This window comes from Syngnathus leptorhynchus, chromosome 8 (assembly GCF_054491065.1).
Source record: "Syngnathus leptorhynchus isolate UIUO chromosome 8, UIUO_Slep, whole genome shotgun sequence".
Taxonomy (NCBI): domain Eukaryota; kingdom Metazoa; phylum Chordata; class Actinopteri; order Syngnathiformes; family Syngnathidae; genus Syngnathus; species Syngnathus leptorhynchus.
The window spans coordinates 7,367,435-7,387,130 of record NC_141202.1 but is presented as its reverse complement, the minus strand read 5'-3'; the positions used below and the strand labels follow the sequence as shown (position 1 = coordinate 7,387,130).

The window sequence follows — 19,696 nt, the reverse complement described above, 5'->3', positions numbered from 1 at the left end:
CCGAAATACTACGTCCGAGTGACGTCACAGATCAACCAGCCAATCAGAAAGTGGGGGTGAGGGCGGGTGTGGCACTTTTCACTTTCATTTAAGCTTTGACCATGATTTTTCCCTAATAAAGTGGCCTGTTATTAGGAACGCCTGAAAATGGCGGTGTACCTAATGGAGTGTCCGAGTGACGTCACAGACCCCTCAATTGTCAAAGCAGCTCGAGTACTGCAATGTACGAGCTTTGGTCGGCGTTTCGAACGCACCGCAGCTTTTGGAAAGTCACGGCTAGTTAAAATACCGACAAAGGTGCGTTCAAACGCCGACCATAGCTCGTACATCGCGATACTCGAGCTGTCGATCGCCAATTCACAGCTGGTCGATCGCGGGCTATTAAATTATTATTCTTTTTTTTCTTAGCACTTGATGCGTGTGCAAACAACGGCGCTAACAACACAAACACGCTAGCTCGCGAGTTCCCTCCAATTGTCAAAACAGCTCGAGTATGGCGATGTACGAGCTTTGGTCGGTGTTTTGAACGCACCGCAGCTTTCGGAAAGTCAGGGGTAGTTTAAATACCGCCAAATAAATCCGATATTTGAGTGTCTGGATAGGTCCAACTGGCTGAAATACTACGTCCGAGTGACGTCACAGATCAACCAGCCAATCAGAAAGTGGGGGTGAGGGCGGGTGTGGCACTTTTCACTTTCATTTAAGCTTTGACCATGATTTTTCCCTAATGAAGTGGCCTGTGATTAGGTACACCTGAAAATGAAGGTGTACCTAATGGAGTGTCCGAGTGACGTCACAGATCAACCAGCCAATCAGAAAGTGGGGGGTTGTTTGGGTGTGGCACTTTTCACTTTCATTTAAATTTTGACCATGATTTTTCCCTAATGAAGTGGCCTGTAATTAGGATCACTTGAAAATGGCGGTGTACCTAATAGAGTGTCCAAGTGACGTCACAGATCAACCAGCCAATCAGAAAGTGGGGGGTTGTTTGGGTGTGGCACTTTTCACTTTCATTTAAGCTTTGACCATGATTTTTCCCTAATAAAGTGGCCTGTTATTAGGTACACCTGAAAATGAAGGTGTACCTAATGGAGTGTCCGAGTGACGTCACAGATCAACCAGCCAATCAGAAAGTGGGGGGTTGTTTGGGTGTGGCACTTTTCACTTTCATTTAAGCTTTGACCATGATTTTTCCCTAATAAAGTGGCCTGTTATTAGGTACACCTGAAAATGAAGGTGTACCTAATGGAGTGTCCGAGTGACGTCACAGATCAACCAGCCAATCAGAAAGTGGGGGGTTGTTTGGGTGTGGCACTTTTCACTTTCATTTAAGCTTTGACCATGATTTTTCCCTAATGAAGTGGCCTGTGATTAGGTACACCTGAAAATGAAGGTGTACCTAATGGAGTGTCCGAGTGACGTCACAGATCAACCAGCCAATCAGAAAGTGGGGGGTTGTTTGGGTGTGGCACTTTTCACTTTCATTTAAATTTTGACCATGATTTTTCCCTAATGAAGTGGCCTGTAATTAGGATCACTTGAAAATGGCGGTGTACCTAATAGAGTGTCCAAGTGACGTCACAGATCAACCAGCCAATCAGAAAGTGGGGGGTTGTTTGGGTGTGGCACTTTTCACTTTCGTTTAAGCTTTGACCATGATTTTTCCCTAATAAAGTGGCCTGTTATTAGGAACACCTGAAAATGGCGGTGTACCTAATGGAGTGTCCAAGTGACGTCACAGACCCCTCAATTGTCAAAGCAGCTCGAGTACTGCGATGTACGAGCTTTGGTCGGCGTTTTGAACGCACCGCAGCTTTTGGAAAGTCACGGCTAGTTAAAATACCGACAAAGGTGCGTTCAAACGCCGACCATGGCTCGTACATCGCGATACTCGAGCTGTCGATCGCCAATTCACAGCTGGTCGATCGCGGGCTATTAAATGATTATTCTTTTTTTTCTTAGCACTTGATGCGTGTGCAAACAACGGCGCTAACAACACAAACACGATCGCTCGCGAGTTCCCTCCAATTGTCAAAACAGCTCGAGTATGGCGATGTACGAGCTTTTGTCGGTGTTTGGAACGCACCGCAGCTTTTGGAAAGTCACGGGTAGTTTAAATACCGCCAAATAAATCCGACATTTGATTGTCTGGATAGGTCCAACTGGCCGAAATACTACGTCCGAGTGACGTCACAGATCAACCAGCCAATCAGAAAGTGGGGGTGAGGGCGGGTGTGGCACTTTTCACTTTCATTTAAGCTTTGACCATGATTTTTCCCTAATAAAGTGGCCTGTTATTAGGAACGCCTGAAAATGGCGGTGTACCTAATGGAGTGTCCGAGTGACGTCACAGACCCCTCAATTGTCAAAGCAGCTCGAGTACTGCAATGTACGAGCTTTGGTCGGCGTTTCGAACGCACCGCAGCTTTTGGAAAGTCACGGCTAGTTAAAATACCGACAAAGGTGCGTTCAAACGCCGACCATGGCTCGTACATCGCGGTACTCAAGCTGTCGATCGCCAATTCACAGCTGGTCGATCGCGGGCTATTAAATTATTATTCTTTTTTTTCTTAGCACTTGATGCATGTGCAAACAACGGCGCTAACAACACAAACACGATCACTCGCGAGTTCCCTCCAATTGTCAAAACAGCTCGAGTATGGCGATGTACGAGCTTTGGTCGGTGTTTAGAACGCACCGCAGCTTTCGGAAAGTCGGGGGTAGTTTAAATACCGCCAAATAAATCCGACATTTGAGTGTCTGGATAGGTCCAATTGGCTGAAATACTACGTCCGAGTGACGTCACAGATCAACCAGCCAATCAGAAAGTGGGGGTGAGGGCGGGTGAGGCACTTTTCACTTTCATGTAAGCTTTTTCCCTAATAAGGTGGCCTGTTATTAGGTATACCTGAAAATGGCGGTGTACCTAATGGAGTGTCTGCGTGACGTCACAGATCAAACAGCCAATCAGAAAGTGGGGGTGAGGGCGGGTGTGGCACCTTTCACTTTCTGTGAAGCTTTGACCATGATTTTTGATTATTTGATTTATAAATAAATTTTAAAAAAAAGCTAATTAAAAAAAACGGGATCAGTGTGTGTTTGTGTGGGGGGGGGACGATTCGTTGAACAATTCGTTTGAACGAATCTTTTGAGTGAACTGATTCTAAAGATTCAGTTCACTTAAAAGAACGGAATGCACATCACTAGTGCCTGACAAATTTTAGGGGGGGGGGGGGTGACGTCTGTGCCTCCCCAGTCATAAACCTCACAGCAGGTCACTGATAAGTGTTCATTGTAAATAAATTATTTTGTATGATAAAGGAATCATAAAGTTTGTTTAACTAGCATTATAATCCCAACTCTTTTTTTTTTCCTTTTTTAATAAATCCAATTATGGTTTATGTGCATCCTGGTCTGTGTGTAAGCGTGCAAATTTTGTCATTCATTCAGGTCATTTTATTTTGAGTGCATTAAATCGGTCGCAACTGGACTGTTGTGGTTGGAAGACAGCTGCTGCTTTTTTTTTTTTTTTTTTGCACAGGTATACGTGCCAAACTGGCCTTATACTGCATTTACATTGTATGTAAATAATACTACATTTTAATGTAGTAATGCTTCAAAACCTCTATGTGCAGTTAACCTGTTCTGTGTTTTTTCCAGGTACACCTTGAGTCCATAAACATTCATGAACAGTAAAGTGAATTAAATACAAACTGCCCATAAGTGTGAATTTTTGTGATTGAAGGGTTAACAGTGAAAGGTGTATGCTACTGCTCAATTACAATGAAATTGGTCTTACAGTCAGCATGCAACCCTGACTGGTCAAATATTAGCTAAATAAACGAGTATGTATATTTTCACCATGCAATTGTATGCCTCTGTCAATCATGCATCTTGCTGTTTTGCTTACAGAATAGAAACTGTCATCACATCATTTTTTTCTTGAAACTGCCAGCGGTGTCATTTGGGAGTGGTTACACTGACTTTCAAGCAAGGATGTACTGTACATACATACATAAATGTATTAGTCTGTAGTTATTTCCAATATATGGATACCTTTTTTTGAGTACGTTATCTTTTCAGTTCTGAGTGTAACCTGTCTAATGCCTAAAATCAGCTCCAGCTTATTAGGTTAATCAAATTCATGTCTTGAACAGACCCCACCTTTCCTTTTTTTATTCCTAGTGCAACAAAAACACCCCATCATTCAATATACTTTTCATTGAGCCTTGACGGCAAGTTGATTTTCTCTGTACACATCTCTCTCTTTCCTTCACGATGTCCCTCATATAAGTGTCCTACCTCCGCCCTACCTTTTACACAGTACATGGCCAGCTACAGGTATAGTAAAAATGCATTTCCTCCTATATAAGGTGATTGTGACCTGTATTAATAAGAATTGAATATAGCATTTATTTTTCATTCTTAAAGCAATCCTATCCACACAGCTGTTTTCATAACCAAAAAAAAAGAAAATCAATATCATTCAGATATTGTCGCATTAGTATCCTCAAAATGCAATCAATGTTTTAAAAGTTCTTCTACTTGATGTTTACATGTCTGACAATTTCCATGTTTAATTTCTCAGCCATGGAAATACATCTCCTCATGTGTTTGGCTGCGGCTATACTATTACCAGGTATTACCGGTAAACACGGATCAACACGTGTGACTTTAAATAATGCATTAACGCTCGTGTGCCTCTCCAGTATGTCATGGGTGTTCGACAGGAAAGGAGTTCATCACAACATTTCTTCCTAACTATCAGAAGTCTGCCTTCTGGCAGATAATCTTTTCTGGAAATGACCATAAACTCCAACTGGTTTTGACAGCAATGGACTCCGCTGCTAATGTCCACATTCAGGTCAGAAATACTGTGGAGTAAATTTTTGTTGGTAGTGTATGTTAGAATGAGAAAAAGTTTTTTTTTAACAATGTTAATACTGGATGTGTAAGTGTAAATTGGCAATTCAGTAGTGTTAAAGGAGAAGTCCACTTTTTTTTTCTTAATAATATGTTCAATGCAGCCACACCATTCAAAACATAGTATTCTTTTTATAAATTGTGTGGAATATAAATTAAACAGCAAAATTCACTTATCTTTATTTATATCAGGAGGTGGACATTTTATTGCCCATGACTGAAAATGAGTTATACATAATTGGTCAGTAGCTACCTGAGCAATGATGTCATTTTCAGTCGACAGCAAACGGCAAAATGTTCGCAACCTGAGATGGATAAAAACAGGCGGGTTTAGCTGCTTCATTCATACGCCACTAATGCAATATTAATCTGAATGCCTCGGTTAGATGAGTAGGGTAACAGAAAACATATTACTGGAAAGAATATTTTAGTGTTGACTTCCTCTTTAAGCTTTCTTTGTTGACCTGCAGGTGGCTTCTGCGGACTTCTCCTTGAAGTTGACCTTGTCATCAGGTGAAAGCCGTTGGGTTTGTTTGCCACTTGGAGCAGAGCTGCAGAAGCAACTCATTAGCCAAAAGTCAGCAGTTCGAATTTCATCCAGTGCTGAAATCTCGGTGGTTTCTTTCAACCGGCGCAGCAAAACAGGAGACGGAACGGTGGTTTCTCCAACAGCAGCGCTCGGAACAGAGTACCTAGTGTTCACACCGCGAGGAGGCTCACATTGCATGGACAAGCTCTTGGCCATTGTTAATGGTGACCGGCCAAACCCCATCACCATCTTACCGAGCGCTGACGTGCTACTACGAGGTGGGGGGCGTTGGCAAAGTGGGAATCCAGTGACCTTTACCCTTGAACCTTTTGCGTCCTATCTCGTACGGAGTCACAGCACTTGGACAGGCCTCGTTCGGTCCAAATTTCCTGTGGCTGTCGTAGCGGGTCACCAGTGTCTGTCAATGGGTTTGGGATGTGAACATGTGTATGAACAGCTTCCCCCTGTGGCCAGTCTGGGTGAATACTACATGGTGCCCAGGACAGGAAGCCATCAGGCCACAAACTGGGCAGTGATAGTAGCTGCTGAAGACAACACGGAGCTCACATTGCAGAGAGGTCATCATTCAGCATCCAAAGAGTTGAGTTAGATATTACCAAATCTCTTAAATACTTTCAAATGTGCTACACATACTAGAATGAGTCATTGAACAAGTTTCCAAATTAGACATATTGTAATCACGTTATTCATAGGGGATAGGGACCACGTGAAGTGCAAAAATCTGGGAGTATTTGACATTGTTTGTAGTGGTCTATTGATGCCACAAGATGGTGGTACATGACTACTTTTGTCTAAATAAAGCTCCTCTACTTAGTTTAAATTGCTTCAATGGTACCAGAATAGCACCAGATAGAGCCAAAGTAATTTTCAGCAACTAATGGACAAAAGGTGGTTTGATAGAGCTTGCTCAATCTCTTCAAAGGATAACTACAATTGCAGGATAAAAGCAAAATTCAAAAATGATTGTCACTTTTACAGGCTATTGACTTTTTATTGAATGTGTCCATTGAATAGGATTTAGCAGGATGAAGTGATTGTTGTTATTCTAATCATTAGTAGATTAGATTGATAAATGTAATTTTTTCAGAATAGACCTTTTTTGTGTGTGTGTTTTAAAACAATTATTTAAATGTACCAACAGGACGCTGAAGACAGCTGGACTCGTCACCTACCAGAAACTGATCAACAAACATCCTCTAGTTGTCAAAAGCAACAAGAAAGTCATGGTGCTCCTTCTTAGCGACAATAAGCCACATGACCCTTTTCTGATGTCACTGACCCCCACCTGCAAGTTTTCCACTAGCTGGGCTGTGGAGACCGTGAATGAGGTCCCCAGCACTGTGGCCATTTTGTCAGAGCAAGAGGGCTCATCAAGTGTGAAAGTGTGTTTCAAAGGACGCTGCCTGTCACCTCAGTGGAATATCTTCAAGTCAGATAAAAAGTGGGTGTGGTCTAATGTGGCGGTGGGGTCACAGAAGAGTCATGTGACAGTGGAAGGTGACACACGTATGGCTGTTTACGTCTATGGCGGCAAAGATCGGCAAGCGTACGGAACGGCTGGAGTTTGCTCCGCAGGTGCACAGAACTCACGCACAGACGTGAGAGAGGATTATGACTGAGTTGTATCTGTACCTCAACATTTGTATGTGTTGCAGGAACCCCTCCTCCGCCACCACCTAAGGATCCCTGTGAAGATGTCAAATGCAGAGAAAAGGAGAACTGTGTGGATGGAAGATGTGTGCCTGCATCCACAGCGACCTGTCATGCCCTTGGTGACCCGCACTATTTGACATTTGATAGCAGACGATATGACTTCCAGGTACGCTTAGGACACTACGAACATATACATTAAGTATAAAATTTGTCTCAGGACCTGGCTTAACAAAGCTGGGGAATTAAAACCACAACACATAGTTTTAGTGTGGCTGATATTTCTTCCAGGGTTCCTGCACGTATATTATGGCAACAGTTGCAGAGAAGATCTCGAGTCTTACACCTTTCACTGTGACCACCAAGAATGACCACCGAGGTAATCAGCGGGTTTCCTTTGTGAGGACCGTCACTGTCTCTGTTTACCAGCAAACCATTATTATTGGCAAACACAGAAAACAAGTTCAGGTAAATACATAAATCAAGAGATATTCATGTTCATTTAAAGTTAAAAAATGGTGATTTATTGTTCATTCTTATTTCCAGGTAAATGGTGAACTGCAGTACTTACCACTCATGCTATTAGATGGGCGGATCACTGTGAAGCCTAGCGGGATCTATGCTGTCCTCAGAACTGACTTTGGTCTGACTGTGAAATATGACTGGAACACGAGGCTTTACATCACAGTGCCATCGTCATACTATAAACACCTCGGAGGACTCTGTGGGAACTATAATGGAGACAAAACCGATGATTTGCCCGAGCCAAACGGTAACCAGTGGCAACTCTGCATTCGGGACATGTGTGCATGGGGATGGATAATAATTCATTGACTGCCATCATCATCAAATGGGATGATCCATGCAAGTCATTACAGTAAAAACAAAAATACTGATCTTCACCCAATTTATTTAACCAATTTGGTCCCATTGACATCAAGATTTCCGTTCCAAGCTCCTGACCAAAAATAGCAGCAATCGCATACAAATTTACATAAATGATATTAAATAGCAAAAGAGATTAATTTGACGACCATAAAGACACTTTTTTTTCAGTCATAAGAACTGCAATACTTCCTGGAAAGATGCAACATAGGGATTTCCCAATAATCGTATCTTATTGAAGATTTAAACAACCAAAAATTAAATGTGTTATTATGATGCAACAGCAAATCAAGATCTCGTTTCCTAAACTGCTCACTAAAAAAATCTTACAATCAATAAGCAGTTTGTAATTTGTATTTTGCAGGGTCTCGCCCATCAGCTGTGCTGAAGATGATCCAGCAGTGGAAAATAAAAGATCCCGATCTCTTCTGTCATGATAATTGTGGTGGGCGCTGCCCCACATGTTCACCAGACAAGCAGGCCTACTTTGGTCATTCCAAACAATGTGGCATACTAACACAGGCAGATGGACCCTTTTCATCTTGCCACAAAGTGGTCAACCCGTCTCTTTACCTAGAAAACTGTATCTATGACGTCTGCATCAATAAAGGTAAGCAAAAACATATATATATTTTGCTCTAATTTTTGTCCAAGTATTAGAATAATTCATGTAATGGGGACAAAAATTGTTGATTTGATTGTGTGGCCTTCCAGGTGCAAGACAGATTCTTTGTGATAACCTGAAGAGTTATAACGATGCCTGTCTGTCAGAGAGCGTGAAGGTCAATCCCGAGTGGAGAATGGTCACCAAATGTCGTAAGTTAGAGTGCCGTGTTTCAACTCGTAGGGGTGCATAGAACATTAATGTGGAGAAAAAAAAAATGCTTGACTTCCACTTTTAAGAAATAAATGACCTCAGCTAAAAAGATCCATGCATTGATTTGACCTTTGACAGCCACGTCGTGCAGGATATCATTCAGAGCAAATCGGAATCGTTCTTCATGATCTGCATTCTTCTCTTGCCAGCTCTTTCCTGTCCAGCAGGCAGCCACTATGAGGCATGTGGCTCAGCGTGTCCTCCATCCTGCGGGACCACAGACAATGAAAAGCAGTGTACTGATCCCTGTGAGGAGGGATGCCAGTGTGATGCTGGACTCGTGCTTAATGGAGACAGGTAACGTGAAAATGCCGTTCTAGGTTAACTTGGAACCTTAACTTCAAATGCTTTTTCACGATCACCAAAAAAAGACTACACAATACACATTTTATTTGACTATTTAGTGCAAAAAAACAGAACCATCTATTTTGATTTATTGATCATTTCATTTCAGAGGTATATTTGAAAGCGCTGAACAGCCAGCACCCTGATGAGATGTTTAAGGCAAAACATATTTTTTTGTCAAAAAAATGATAATTATTGCAATGCTTTTTCTGTGTCTTCTTCAGATGTGTTCCTCAGTCAAGCTGCGGCTGCCAGCATGAGGGCAAATATTACCCATCAGACAGCACTTTCTGGGCCGACAGCACTTGTACTACCAGATGCCAGTGCCACAGTGGCAATGTCAAGGTATTATTTTCCAGTAAATAGAAGTACTAAGACTCTCTGACAAAACAATATTGAGACATGATGTTTTTATTCATGTTTCCTTCTGTTGCTTCTCTCCTGAAGTGCACATCAGTAACCTGCAGGAAGAACGAGCACTGTGCCTTGAAAGGAGGCGTAAGAGACTGCTTCCCAATATCCTATGCCACATGCCAGGCTGTTGGAGACCCCCACTACACAACTTTTGACAATCGGAGATTTGATTTCCAGGGCACTTGCATCTATGTTCTATCTCAACACGATGAGGCTTCAAAACAGGGCCTGCTACCGTTCCAGGTTCTTGTCCAAACCGAGAACAGAGGACGTAATAAGCGAGTGTCATTTGTCAAGTCTGTTTCTCTTACTGTGCTTGGCTCCACGGTCAGCATGAGTCGTGACGATCAAGGGAAAATACTGGTAAGCCTGATTGTCACTTCTCCACAACACTGAGAGAGTACAGTGCCATGGCATTAATTATTTTTTTATCTTTTTGTAATTCATCAGTATCAAGCCTGAATATTTAAAGGTCATTATAAACATTTTATGATGATCCAGTCTAATTTGATACTCTTCCTTCTGCAGGTTAACAGCCGCTCCATCAATTTACCTTACATCACAGAGGATGGGAAGCTTTCCATCTTCCGTAGAGGTTACTTTGGGATTGTGAAAACAAAGTTTGGCTTGACTCTCAAGTTCAACTGGAACAACCATGTTAGCTTGACACTTCCCAGTTCATATGCTTCTGCTACAACCGGTAAGAAATGTAAATGGGTACCATCAGTACATTCCAGCAACAATTGTGCATTTACTTCCACTTTTTATTATTCCGGCTTTGTATCATTGCTTGTTTTCTTTTTTTTTTATGACCATTTTATACATTGTCCATTTCATATGATTCATTAGCAATTAGTGCTCAGGTGAAGTGATATTTTGTTACGCTACCAATTTTGTTTACATAAAATATCACGGTTTTCTTTTGTGTATGGTCAACAGCATGTGATAGTCCATAGTCAACTGTGATCATATAAAACTACAATTGGCAAAGAATAGAAGTATTCTAAGTCACATAATAAAATCAAAGAATTACAGGTATACATGATACCATACTGTAAACAGAATCGAATGTATCTTGTTTTCTTCTTGATTGAGACAAACTTACCAGAAAGCAACTAAACAATTTTATAGACGTATAATGGAAGATTTGTGATTTAAACTTCTGTTCTCTGTCAGGATTATGTGGAAATTACAATGGGAAACCTGGTGATGACTTGCTGCTCCCTGATGGCACACAGGCCAACCATATCAATGCATTTGGCCACAGCTGGAAGGTGTGTATAAGTTGTTCATGGACGTTAAGTCAAAAATTTGACAGTTACTGTATCACAATATGACAAGTGATGCAAAAAGAAAATGGAGAAGGCATAAGTAAATAACATGGGTGTCATAGGTGATGGCACTATTTATTTACTTTTTTATTTATATTTTTTATTTATTTATTTGTTTACATATTTATTAATCTTTTTATTTTTATTTTTTTATTTATGTGTTCAGGTCGGAGGAAACTCTGGCTGCACTAGTGACTGCCCTGATAATAAATGCCCAAAGTGTGAGCCTGCACAGATACTACGTTATCAGCAGGGGCGCTACTGTGGCATAATTGCAGACAAATCTGGACCTTTCAGGTAAGAGCTCTCTTCCTAAAGCATCTAATGCCAGCACACTCCCCCCAAAAAATATTGTTTCATTTAAATCTAACATGTAATTGGAAAGCAATTATTTCATTTTGTTTGTAAGATGAATATTATTAAATTATGTAGAATTTAGATGAAACCTGGTTGATGTCACATTTAATAGATTATTTCATGTTGAAATGAAAGTCAATGTAAACCCATCTGCCTCCCACTTATTTATATACAATTGTCATGTTTCTGTTCCTCTCTCCATACAGCGAATGTCACAGCAAACTTCAGCACTCTGGCTTCCTCGAAGATTGTGTGTTTGATTTGTGCATGTACCAAGGCCATGCCTCCGCTCTGTGCAACAGCCTTTCAGCTTTCAGCACCTCTTGCCAAGAGGCAGGAGCAAAAGTGGAGACTTGGAGAACACAAGAGTTTTGTCGTAAGGCCTGCTCTCACACAAAGAAACACTCATGTCTAACAGCATCAATACACTTCATATTCATATAATATTCTCCATTCAATACCGCCACTCATTCCGCTATATCATTTTTGTGTATATTTCTCTGCCAGCTCCATTATGTGGTCCAAACAGTCACTACGAAGTGTGTGCCCCGACTTGCCAGCTTACTTGCAATGGTCTTACAACCCCCGAAGGCTGCGATGAGAGCGCCCCCTGCACTGAGGGTTGTGTATGTGACGATGGATTTATGCTGAGCCATGACAAGTGTGTTCCTCTAGCGGAGTGTGGTTGTCAATATGAAGGACAGTATTATCAACTCGGGCAGGTAAGTCCTGCATCTGTGTTGAGTTTCATTTTGCTACGACATCCATGTATTGTTGGTGACGTTTGCCCAATTGTCCTCCTCTCTTAGGTTTTCTATCTTGGAGAATCATGTAACACTCAATGTGTCTGTGGAGACAATGGACAAGTACAATGTAATCCTGAGTTCCACTGTTTGCATAATGAAAAATGTGTGGTGACAGACGGCGTGGCTTCTTGTTCTCCCAAAAGTATTGCTTCATGTTCTATTTTCGGCGTTAGATCGGTTCTCTCTTTTGATGGGAAGGTAAATGAGTTTTTTTATTATAAAGAGTAAGTTACTAATTTTTCTTACAATAATGGTGTAACCTTTATTTTTTTAGGCATATTCTCTGTTGGGGAATTGCTTGTTCAAGATGTCAGAGGTGGATGTGGGCGAACACGGAGTGTCTTATTCAGTGTTGGTTCAGCAACAAACCAACAAAGATGGCTACGTCTCTCGCAATGTTGAGCTCCAAGTGTATGATGTGGAGATCACCATGGAGACTGGGGTTGTTTGGGAGATTAAGGTATGGCTTCACAAAACATTGATAATTCAAACTAGCTTGAAGTGGCAAGACAAGGTTTGATTTGACCTGTGTGTTTGTGCACGTCAGGTTGATGGCATCTCTGTCTCCCTGCCTGCATCACTGACGGATGGAAAGGTGCAAGCGTATCAGAATGGCATCACCATCATCATAGAAACGGATTTTGATCTAAAATTGACCTACGACACTGTAGCAGGCATCATTTTACAAATACCATCCACCTATCAAGGCTTACCATCTGGTCTCTGTGGCAACTACAATGACAAATCATCAGATGACTTGGCGTCGGAGGAAGGAAAGCCGGCAAATGTTTCCGCTTTTGTTGTAGAAAATGATAATGTGGCCTGTGAGACAGGTTGTGCAAGTTCTTCTTGTCCTGACCCAAATGGACAAGTGACCCCAGAAGCTGAAAAGGCTTGTGACATCATCAGAGATCAACACGGGCCATTTTCAGGATGCCATGCCACAGTGTCTCCAATGCCTAACTTTGACTCTTGTGTCAGGTTTGGAAATCTGCTGTTAAGTGTTAAAAATAAAACTTCAAACATAACCTAAGATGCCAGTAAGGTGATGAACCCAAATTGGTATCATGGTTACTGAATATTAAAATCATCTTTTTATTTCAAGGGAGATGTCCTTAAAAGAAAAAGACCAGGAGGTTCTGTGTCGACACATTCAGAATTATGTTCGCGCCTGCCAACTTGCCGGCTCAAAGATTACCAAATGGAGGAGTGACACCTTCTGTCGTGAGTCTGATGTAATCTGTTGAAGCTTCCTGCTATTATAATGTGGAATTCAGGTGTTAAGTATTTCTTAACCCTCATGACCGGTTTGATTTTTTATCTGATTTTTTTAGCTACCCTTTCAGCCATTTTTGGTGTTGATTACAACAATAATACCTTCACAAAATTGCAATTTACTTCATTATTTTTTTTGTATTTCTATCAGGAGTTATAGATTTTGAATTATTATTTGTGTCATTTTCTTAACGTCACATCATTTCCCTAAATAAACCAGCAATGTTACAATGTTATCCGTCATATTAAGGTCATTTTGTGTTGTTGTTTTTCCCCTCACTGTAGCTCTAAAGTGTCAAGCAGGTAGTCACTATGAGCTGTGCTCCTCCTCCTGCTCGTCCACCTGTGCCTCTCTGGAGAGGTCCGATCCCTGTCCAGTGTGCCAAGAGGGCTGCCAGTGTGACGACGGACTCATGTCAGATGGAAATCATTGCGTGCCTGTGGAGAAATGTGGCTGCGTAGTGGACGGACACTATTATAAGGTCATTTTCATCTAACAAGTCTTATCCTTTTCTCTTAAACTTATCCGGGAATTGATGAAAGAAAGGTTATGAGAAAGCTCTAAGACAGAAGAGAAGATTCCAACCACCTAAAATGGAAGAAGCAGACACACATCAGACTTTGTGTCTCCTAAATGAGCCCTTGTCAAATCGAGGCAGAATGCGATGGCGTATCAGACAACCACAGAATGATTTTTTTTCAAACACGTCAACAATGTCCTGTAATATATTTTACATTATTTTGACCATAGCCCCCCCTAAATTTCTTTTTACAGTCAGATACCCCGGTATTAAGCGAAGACTGTTCTGAGCACTGTGTCTGCCAGTCTGGTCAGTTCATCTGTAAGCCCACAAGTTGCCAGGAGGGGGAAGAGTGCACCACAAAAGATGGGACCATGGGCTGCTTCCCCACAGGTTAGTGATGAAGTCAGTCAGCTGACACATTCAGTTGCCAGTCCATGGAAACAAGCTGCACAATGTTACAAGCATAAATGATGAGTAAGCAATCCAAATTCTGTCGGCCCTGGACTGTGTTAACGTTTGCTTATTCGCAGACCCCTGTGCTGAGGTTGTGTGCCGAGCAAAAGAGCATTGTGAAGTATCAGAAGGTCAAGGAGTGTGCGTGCCTGACACCAATGTTCTATGTTGGGCTTTTGGCGACCCACACTACACAACATTTGATGGCTGGAGTTACTCTTTCCAAGGAACTTGTACATATGTTCTGGTCAATACCACAGGTCTGTAATTAAATTAAATGGTAGGGTTTTTTTACTTCTAGAGTTCACCTGTTAAAATGAAACTTACCTCCACCTCACCAGGTGTTGACCCCTCCCTGCCAGAGGTAACTGTGACAACCAAAAATGAACTCCGTGGGAACTCTGAAGGCTCCTTTGTGCGTTCGGCCACTGTGGAGTTGTTGGGCTATACTATCTTCATTCCAAGAGATGAAAGAGGCTTTGTATTGGTAAGTCTGGAGGTAAAAGTTAGAGAAAATCACTGTAAAGTATTATGTTTCTTTTCAGCACCATGCACAAGCTTCTCAGTTTTTCAAAGAGAACATCTGCTGAGAACCCTCTAGGTGACAAGGCATGATTGGATGATTGTAAAATCATCCAAGATTTAATTACCTGTTGTCCTTCTGCTATGCTGTGATTCAAATGTCAAAGTCTGGTGACTGTCTGGTCTTTCTTCTCTGTCTGAATATTTCATAATTGGCTGGCTATGTAATTATTGGGCACAACACCCTGACCGACATAGCAACATTTTTATTTCGATCATGACGATCATATAGACTTCACATATGGTACCTGGTCAGGTGAGTTACTCCTTTATCTTGTTTTTTATTTTCATCCTTTAGGTTGACGGTATTAAGACTGGTCTCCCAGTCTTCTTAGATGAAGGCAGCATTTCTATAACAGAGTCAGGAGTAAGAGGCATCCTACAAAGTGATATTGGCATCACTGTCACATTTGACTGGTCTACGCTGGTGATGGTTTCCCTCAGCAGCAGCTATTATGGTCATGTGGCTGGGCTTTGTGGCAACTACAATGGCAATAAGGATGATGAGATGACAACTCCTGGAGGCCGCACTGCAGTCAATGTGACAGACTGGGCGGGAACGTGGAGCGTGCAGGATGGCGACCCATTCTGTTACCATTACTGCGATGGAGTGTGTCCTCAATGCTCTGAAGAGGACCGCGTAAGGTAATATACAACAAATCGCAGCAGATTAGTGATTGGTGGGCAGTCGGGGAGCATATGCTGTGAACAAAAGCTTGGCAAAAAAAAATTGATCTATATTTGACAAAATAAATGAACGTATGACTGTAAATGTAGTATTTAAAAAAAAATGGACTGTTTTTAAAAACAAACCCTTTGTGTCCATTTATTCCTACTTCAGATACACCGGTCCTGAATTCTGTGGGATCCTTGGCAATAAAAAGGGTCCATTTTCCCGTTGCCATGGTCGCGTGCCAGTCGGGGAGGCTGTGTCGGACTGCTTGTACGATGTCTGTGTCAATGAAGGACGACATGAAGTACTGTGTGAGTCCTTGAGCAATTACCTTGCTGAGTGCCAGGAAGCTGGAGCTCCTGTGTTGCCATGGAGACAACAGGCCAACTGCAGTGAGTTTTTCCACATGTACTCAATTTGAAGAGGACGGCTTGTGAAGAGCAAAAATGGGAAAAAATTGATGTCCATTATTATTGCACTGAATTTATTTTTATCTTTTTAACCCCACAAAAATCTTTAATAAATGCGAATCAAGCACCAATAAGCATCTTCTACAAAAAATAGAAGTCCTCCCCAGGAAAGCTATTACAAGTTTTCTCTGTGTGTCCACAGCTATTGAATGTCCAGCAAACAGTCATTATGAGGTGTGTGGCCCAGCGTGTCCAGCCAGTTGTGGTGCTCAGCCAGAAGTGTGTCACCAGGCCTGCGTTGAGGGCTGCTTCTGTGACCCGGGATATGTTCTCAGCCGAAATGGGTTATTGCAAACATTGTCCCAATTTTTTTACATTAGCATGTGATAACGTGACCTAATTTAAAACATCTGACCTCATTTTAATACTAGTTGTTTCTTATAGTAGCACAATTATCTAAATCTGGGGTTTTCGTTAACATTATAAACAAGAAGCAACTCAGGGATCACTGCTTTGACGGAATATTATTTTATTTTGCACTGAAGATGGATCGACCTATACAGGCTATTTATTTGCATCTGTATGTCTATTTTGGCAATCTCAACTCCATTTGACATTAATGGGATGAATAAATGATTCACAAAATTAGCTGGAAAATAAATTAAGTCTAAATAATAACTCAATTTTATTTTTAAAAACATTACAATAATTTGCCATTTCCAATTTCACGGACCACTTACAATATCGCCACAGAGACGGCCGCGGACCACCGGTTGACAATGACTGATCTAAATCAATCTTCAATGATGTGAATCAGAGTAATAGCCAATTAGGATGCCAATTGAAGTTCATTCTATTGTCGGATTCAAATAGAAGAGCAGTGAGTAGTCAGTCAGTAGTATGTGTATGTGTGATATCCATTTCTATGTTTTCCAGGTGTGTTGAAAAGGAGAAAGGCTGTGGCTGTAACCTTAACGGCTACTATTACCTGCCGGGTGAGGTGTTCTGGGCAGACTCGCAGTGTAAAGAACAATGTGTGTGTGATGCTGCCACGCAAACAGTACAATGCAAGCCAAAGGGGTGTCGAACCGGAGAACAATGCCAAATTGTGGATGGAGTCCAGGACTGTTATCCGACCAGTTTCAAGACTTGCTCTGCACGTGGAGATCCTCACTTCTACACCTTTGATGGATTCAAATTTGACTTTCAGGGCAACTGTGTGTACCGGTTGGCCACTGTGTGTAAAAACACTGAAGGTCTTCAACACTTTGAGGTACTGTATATTAATCATGGTTGTTTTTTTATTGTTGTGTTTTTCTGTATTCTCCATTATATTTTGTCACTATTGTGAGTCTATGTGTTTGGTCAAATGTAGGTAAACCTGGAAAATAACAATCGTGGAAACAAAAGAGTTTCCTATGCCAAGGTGGTGATTGTGAAAGTTTTTGGAAACACATACAAATTCTCAGCGGACTATCCATATAAAGTGCTGGTAAGAAAAATACACACATAGAAAAACACACACACACACTGGCACACAATTTAAATTATGTATGGATTTTTTGCTGCAGGTTGATGAGCTGAAATACGCTCTGCCCTTCTCATCCAATCAAACACTGGTTCAGGTTTATCGTAGGTACAGACTGGCTGTCCTCGAAACCACCTTTCTAAAGGTAAGGGAAACTTTCTGGAATACTCAAAAATAAAGTTTGATTCCTGAAATGTGTCTTCAATAAAATGTTTCTTCTCTTTACTGCATGGTAGGTCTCTTTTGACTTTGCAAGTACAGTCAGAGTGGAGTTGGCCACTAGTTATCACGGTACCATGTGCGGTCTCTGTGGAAACTTCAACGATAATCCCGCTGATGACTTGACGCTGCCCAATGGGACGCCAGCTTCTACTGCAAATGAATTTGGAGTAAACCAATGGGTCGCTAATAGTCCGGGTTGTTCTAAAGAATGTAAGTTATCCATTAATAAGTGTACTCTATGTTGTGCTTATTCAAAAAAACACTTTGAACTACATCAAGTCAGCATTGTAGTATTTGCTTGAACTAGAGGAACCAGAGGAACAAAGAGACATAATACTTGAAAATCCTTTTTAAGATTGCTTTGAGGAATGACAATTCTTCATGAGTCATGCTAATTTTGGGCCACCTAATCCCAGCAAGCAACCATTGCAAAGTACAAAGGATATTGACACGTAAGGGTTGCCGCTGCTGAAATAGTGTGAAACTCAATTGACGCTAATGTGCTTCTGCTGTCAGGTAAGAACTGTGCCCAGCCTCTCAACCCTGACACAAAACCACCAAGCTACACATCAGTTTGTGACATCATCACAGCAGAGGATGGGCCCCTGGCTGACTGCATAGGCCGAATGGATTCCAAGCAGTTCCGTGACGATTGCATCTATGACATGATGCTTACTGATGGCAAACAGGAAGCTGCCTGTGACATTATTAGTAACTATGTAGAAGAGTGTCAGGTCAAGGGAGGCTGTGTGAAATCGTGGAGGACGAGACGACTCTGCTGTGAGTGCAATAACTCTTAATCACTGGTGGAAATGTAACTACAGTTGTGTAAAAGAAAAAAAAAAGAATTTTTGAAGACTTTTTGCCTTTATTGTGTGTGTGTGTGTCAGGGATGCAGTGTCCAGCCAACAGTATGTACAGCGTCACAGCTCCAGGCTGTCCACTCAGCTGCACCTCTCTATCGGCACCTGTTGAATGTAAAGCTCCACCCAGTGAGGGCTGCATGTGCATCCCTGGTTATGTTTTGAGCCAGGTAGGGAACTTTGGTGATTATTATTGATAAGATACAAACATTCATTGCTTTTGTCTTTTTCCACAAGGGTCGCTGCGTTGCACTAGCTGAGTGCGGGTGCCGCTTCCAAGGTTATTACATTGAGTCAGGTGAGGCCTTCTACCCGGACTGCCATCAGATGTGTGCATGCCAAGGGGGGGTCGTGTCCTGTAAGAGGACGCACTGCAGCAAATCTCAGACATGTGGAGTTCTCAACGGGTCACTGGGCTGCTATGATATAAAGGAGTTAACCCTACGCCATCATGGGGAAAAATGATACTTTTTATTGAACTTGAGACAGTTTATGAACGCTAGACTACTACTTTCAAAGTAAATAAGATTAGATTAAATGGTAAAAGTACTCATCTGTGTTACCGTCACCTTTGAGGTGATAATTTGTTTGATCATGTCCCATGTAATAATTGAAACAACCCATTCTCTGAAAATTTGTGTTACACATATCCATCCAGATCTTCTCATCACTATTAAATGAATTTTCTGCAGCATTTGATTGGGTTAGTGTCTATGTTCGTTTTGTTCTGAATATCAACTGAATTGAGTCCTTAAGTGACACGTTTACATCAATTAGTGACTGTATTAATGACACGAAAGGGGCAATTAGATGCAATAAAAACAGCTCTTGTATATGAGCACACAAACACACACACACGAATAAATGCGTTAAAGTAATTTAGTTCCTGGTTTACCGACAAATAGCATACAAAGTGCGCTTGACAAATTGTTCCACAATTTCTCTGTTCACTAAAATGAGAGGTGCTCCAATAAAACAGCATAAGATCAAGAAGAAACATTCAGTGCAAGCTTCAATGAAGTCCAACA

At 41.5% G+C, this 19,696-nt stretch overlaps 1 protein-coding gene across 1 annotated transcript; it reads left to right on the top strand.

The window, feature by feature from the left end:
• The first annotated feature begins 4,543 nt into the window (after positions 1 to 4,543).
• On the top strand, positions 4,544 to 19,362 carry LOC147052222 (IgGFc-binding protein-like). The gene is made up of 35 exons (XM_085918424.1): positions 4,544 to 4,639; positions 4,710 to 4,864; positions 5,394 to 6,052; positions 6,615 to 7,048; positions 7,129 to 7,292; positions 7,415 to 7,591; positions 7,670 to 7,895; positions 8,373 to 8,618; positions 8,723 to 8,824; positions 9,035 to 9,182; positions 9,455 to 9,575; positions 9,678 to 10,007; positions 10,173 to 10,344; positions 10,821 to 10,918; positions 11,142 to 11,272; positions 11,539 to 11,708; positions 11,840 to 12,054; positions 12,142 to 12,336; positions 12,413 to 12,598; positions 12,686 to 13,119; positions 13,244 to 13,362; positions 13,699 to 13,895; positions 14,189 to 14,327; positions 14,468 to 14,650; positions 14,732 to 14,877; positions 15,271 to 15,617; positions 15,814 to 16,037; positions 16,258 to 16,399; positions 16,992 to 17,328; positions 17,431 to 17,547; positions 17,627 to 17,728; positions 17,820 to 18,015; positions 18,322 to 18,585; positions 18,696 to 18,838; positions 18,906 to 19,362. Exons 1-35 carry the CDS (start codon positions 4,549 to 4,551, stop codon positions 19,131 to 19,133), a joined length of 7,338 nt encoding a protein of 2,445 aa, XP_085774550.1. The 5' UTR covers positions 4,544 to 4,548; the 3' UTR covers positions 19,134 to 19,362.
• Positions 19,363 to 19,696: the final 334 nt, after the last annotated feature.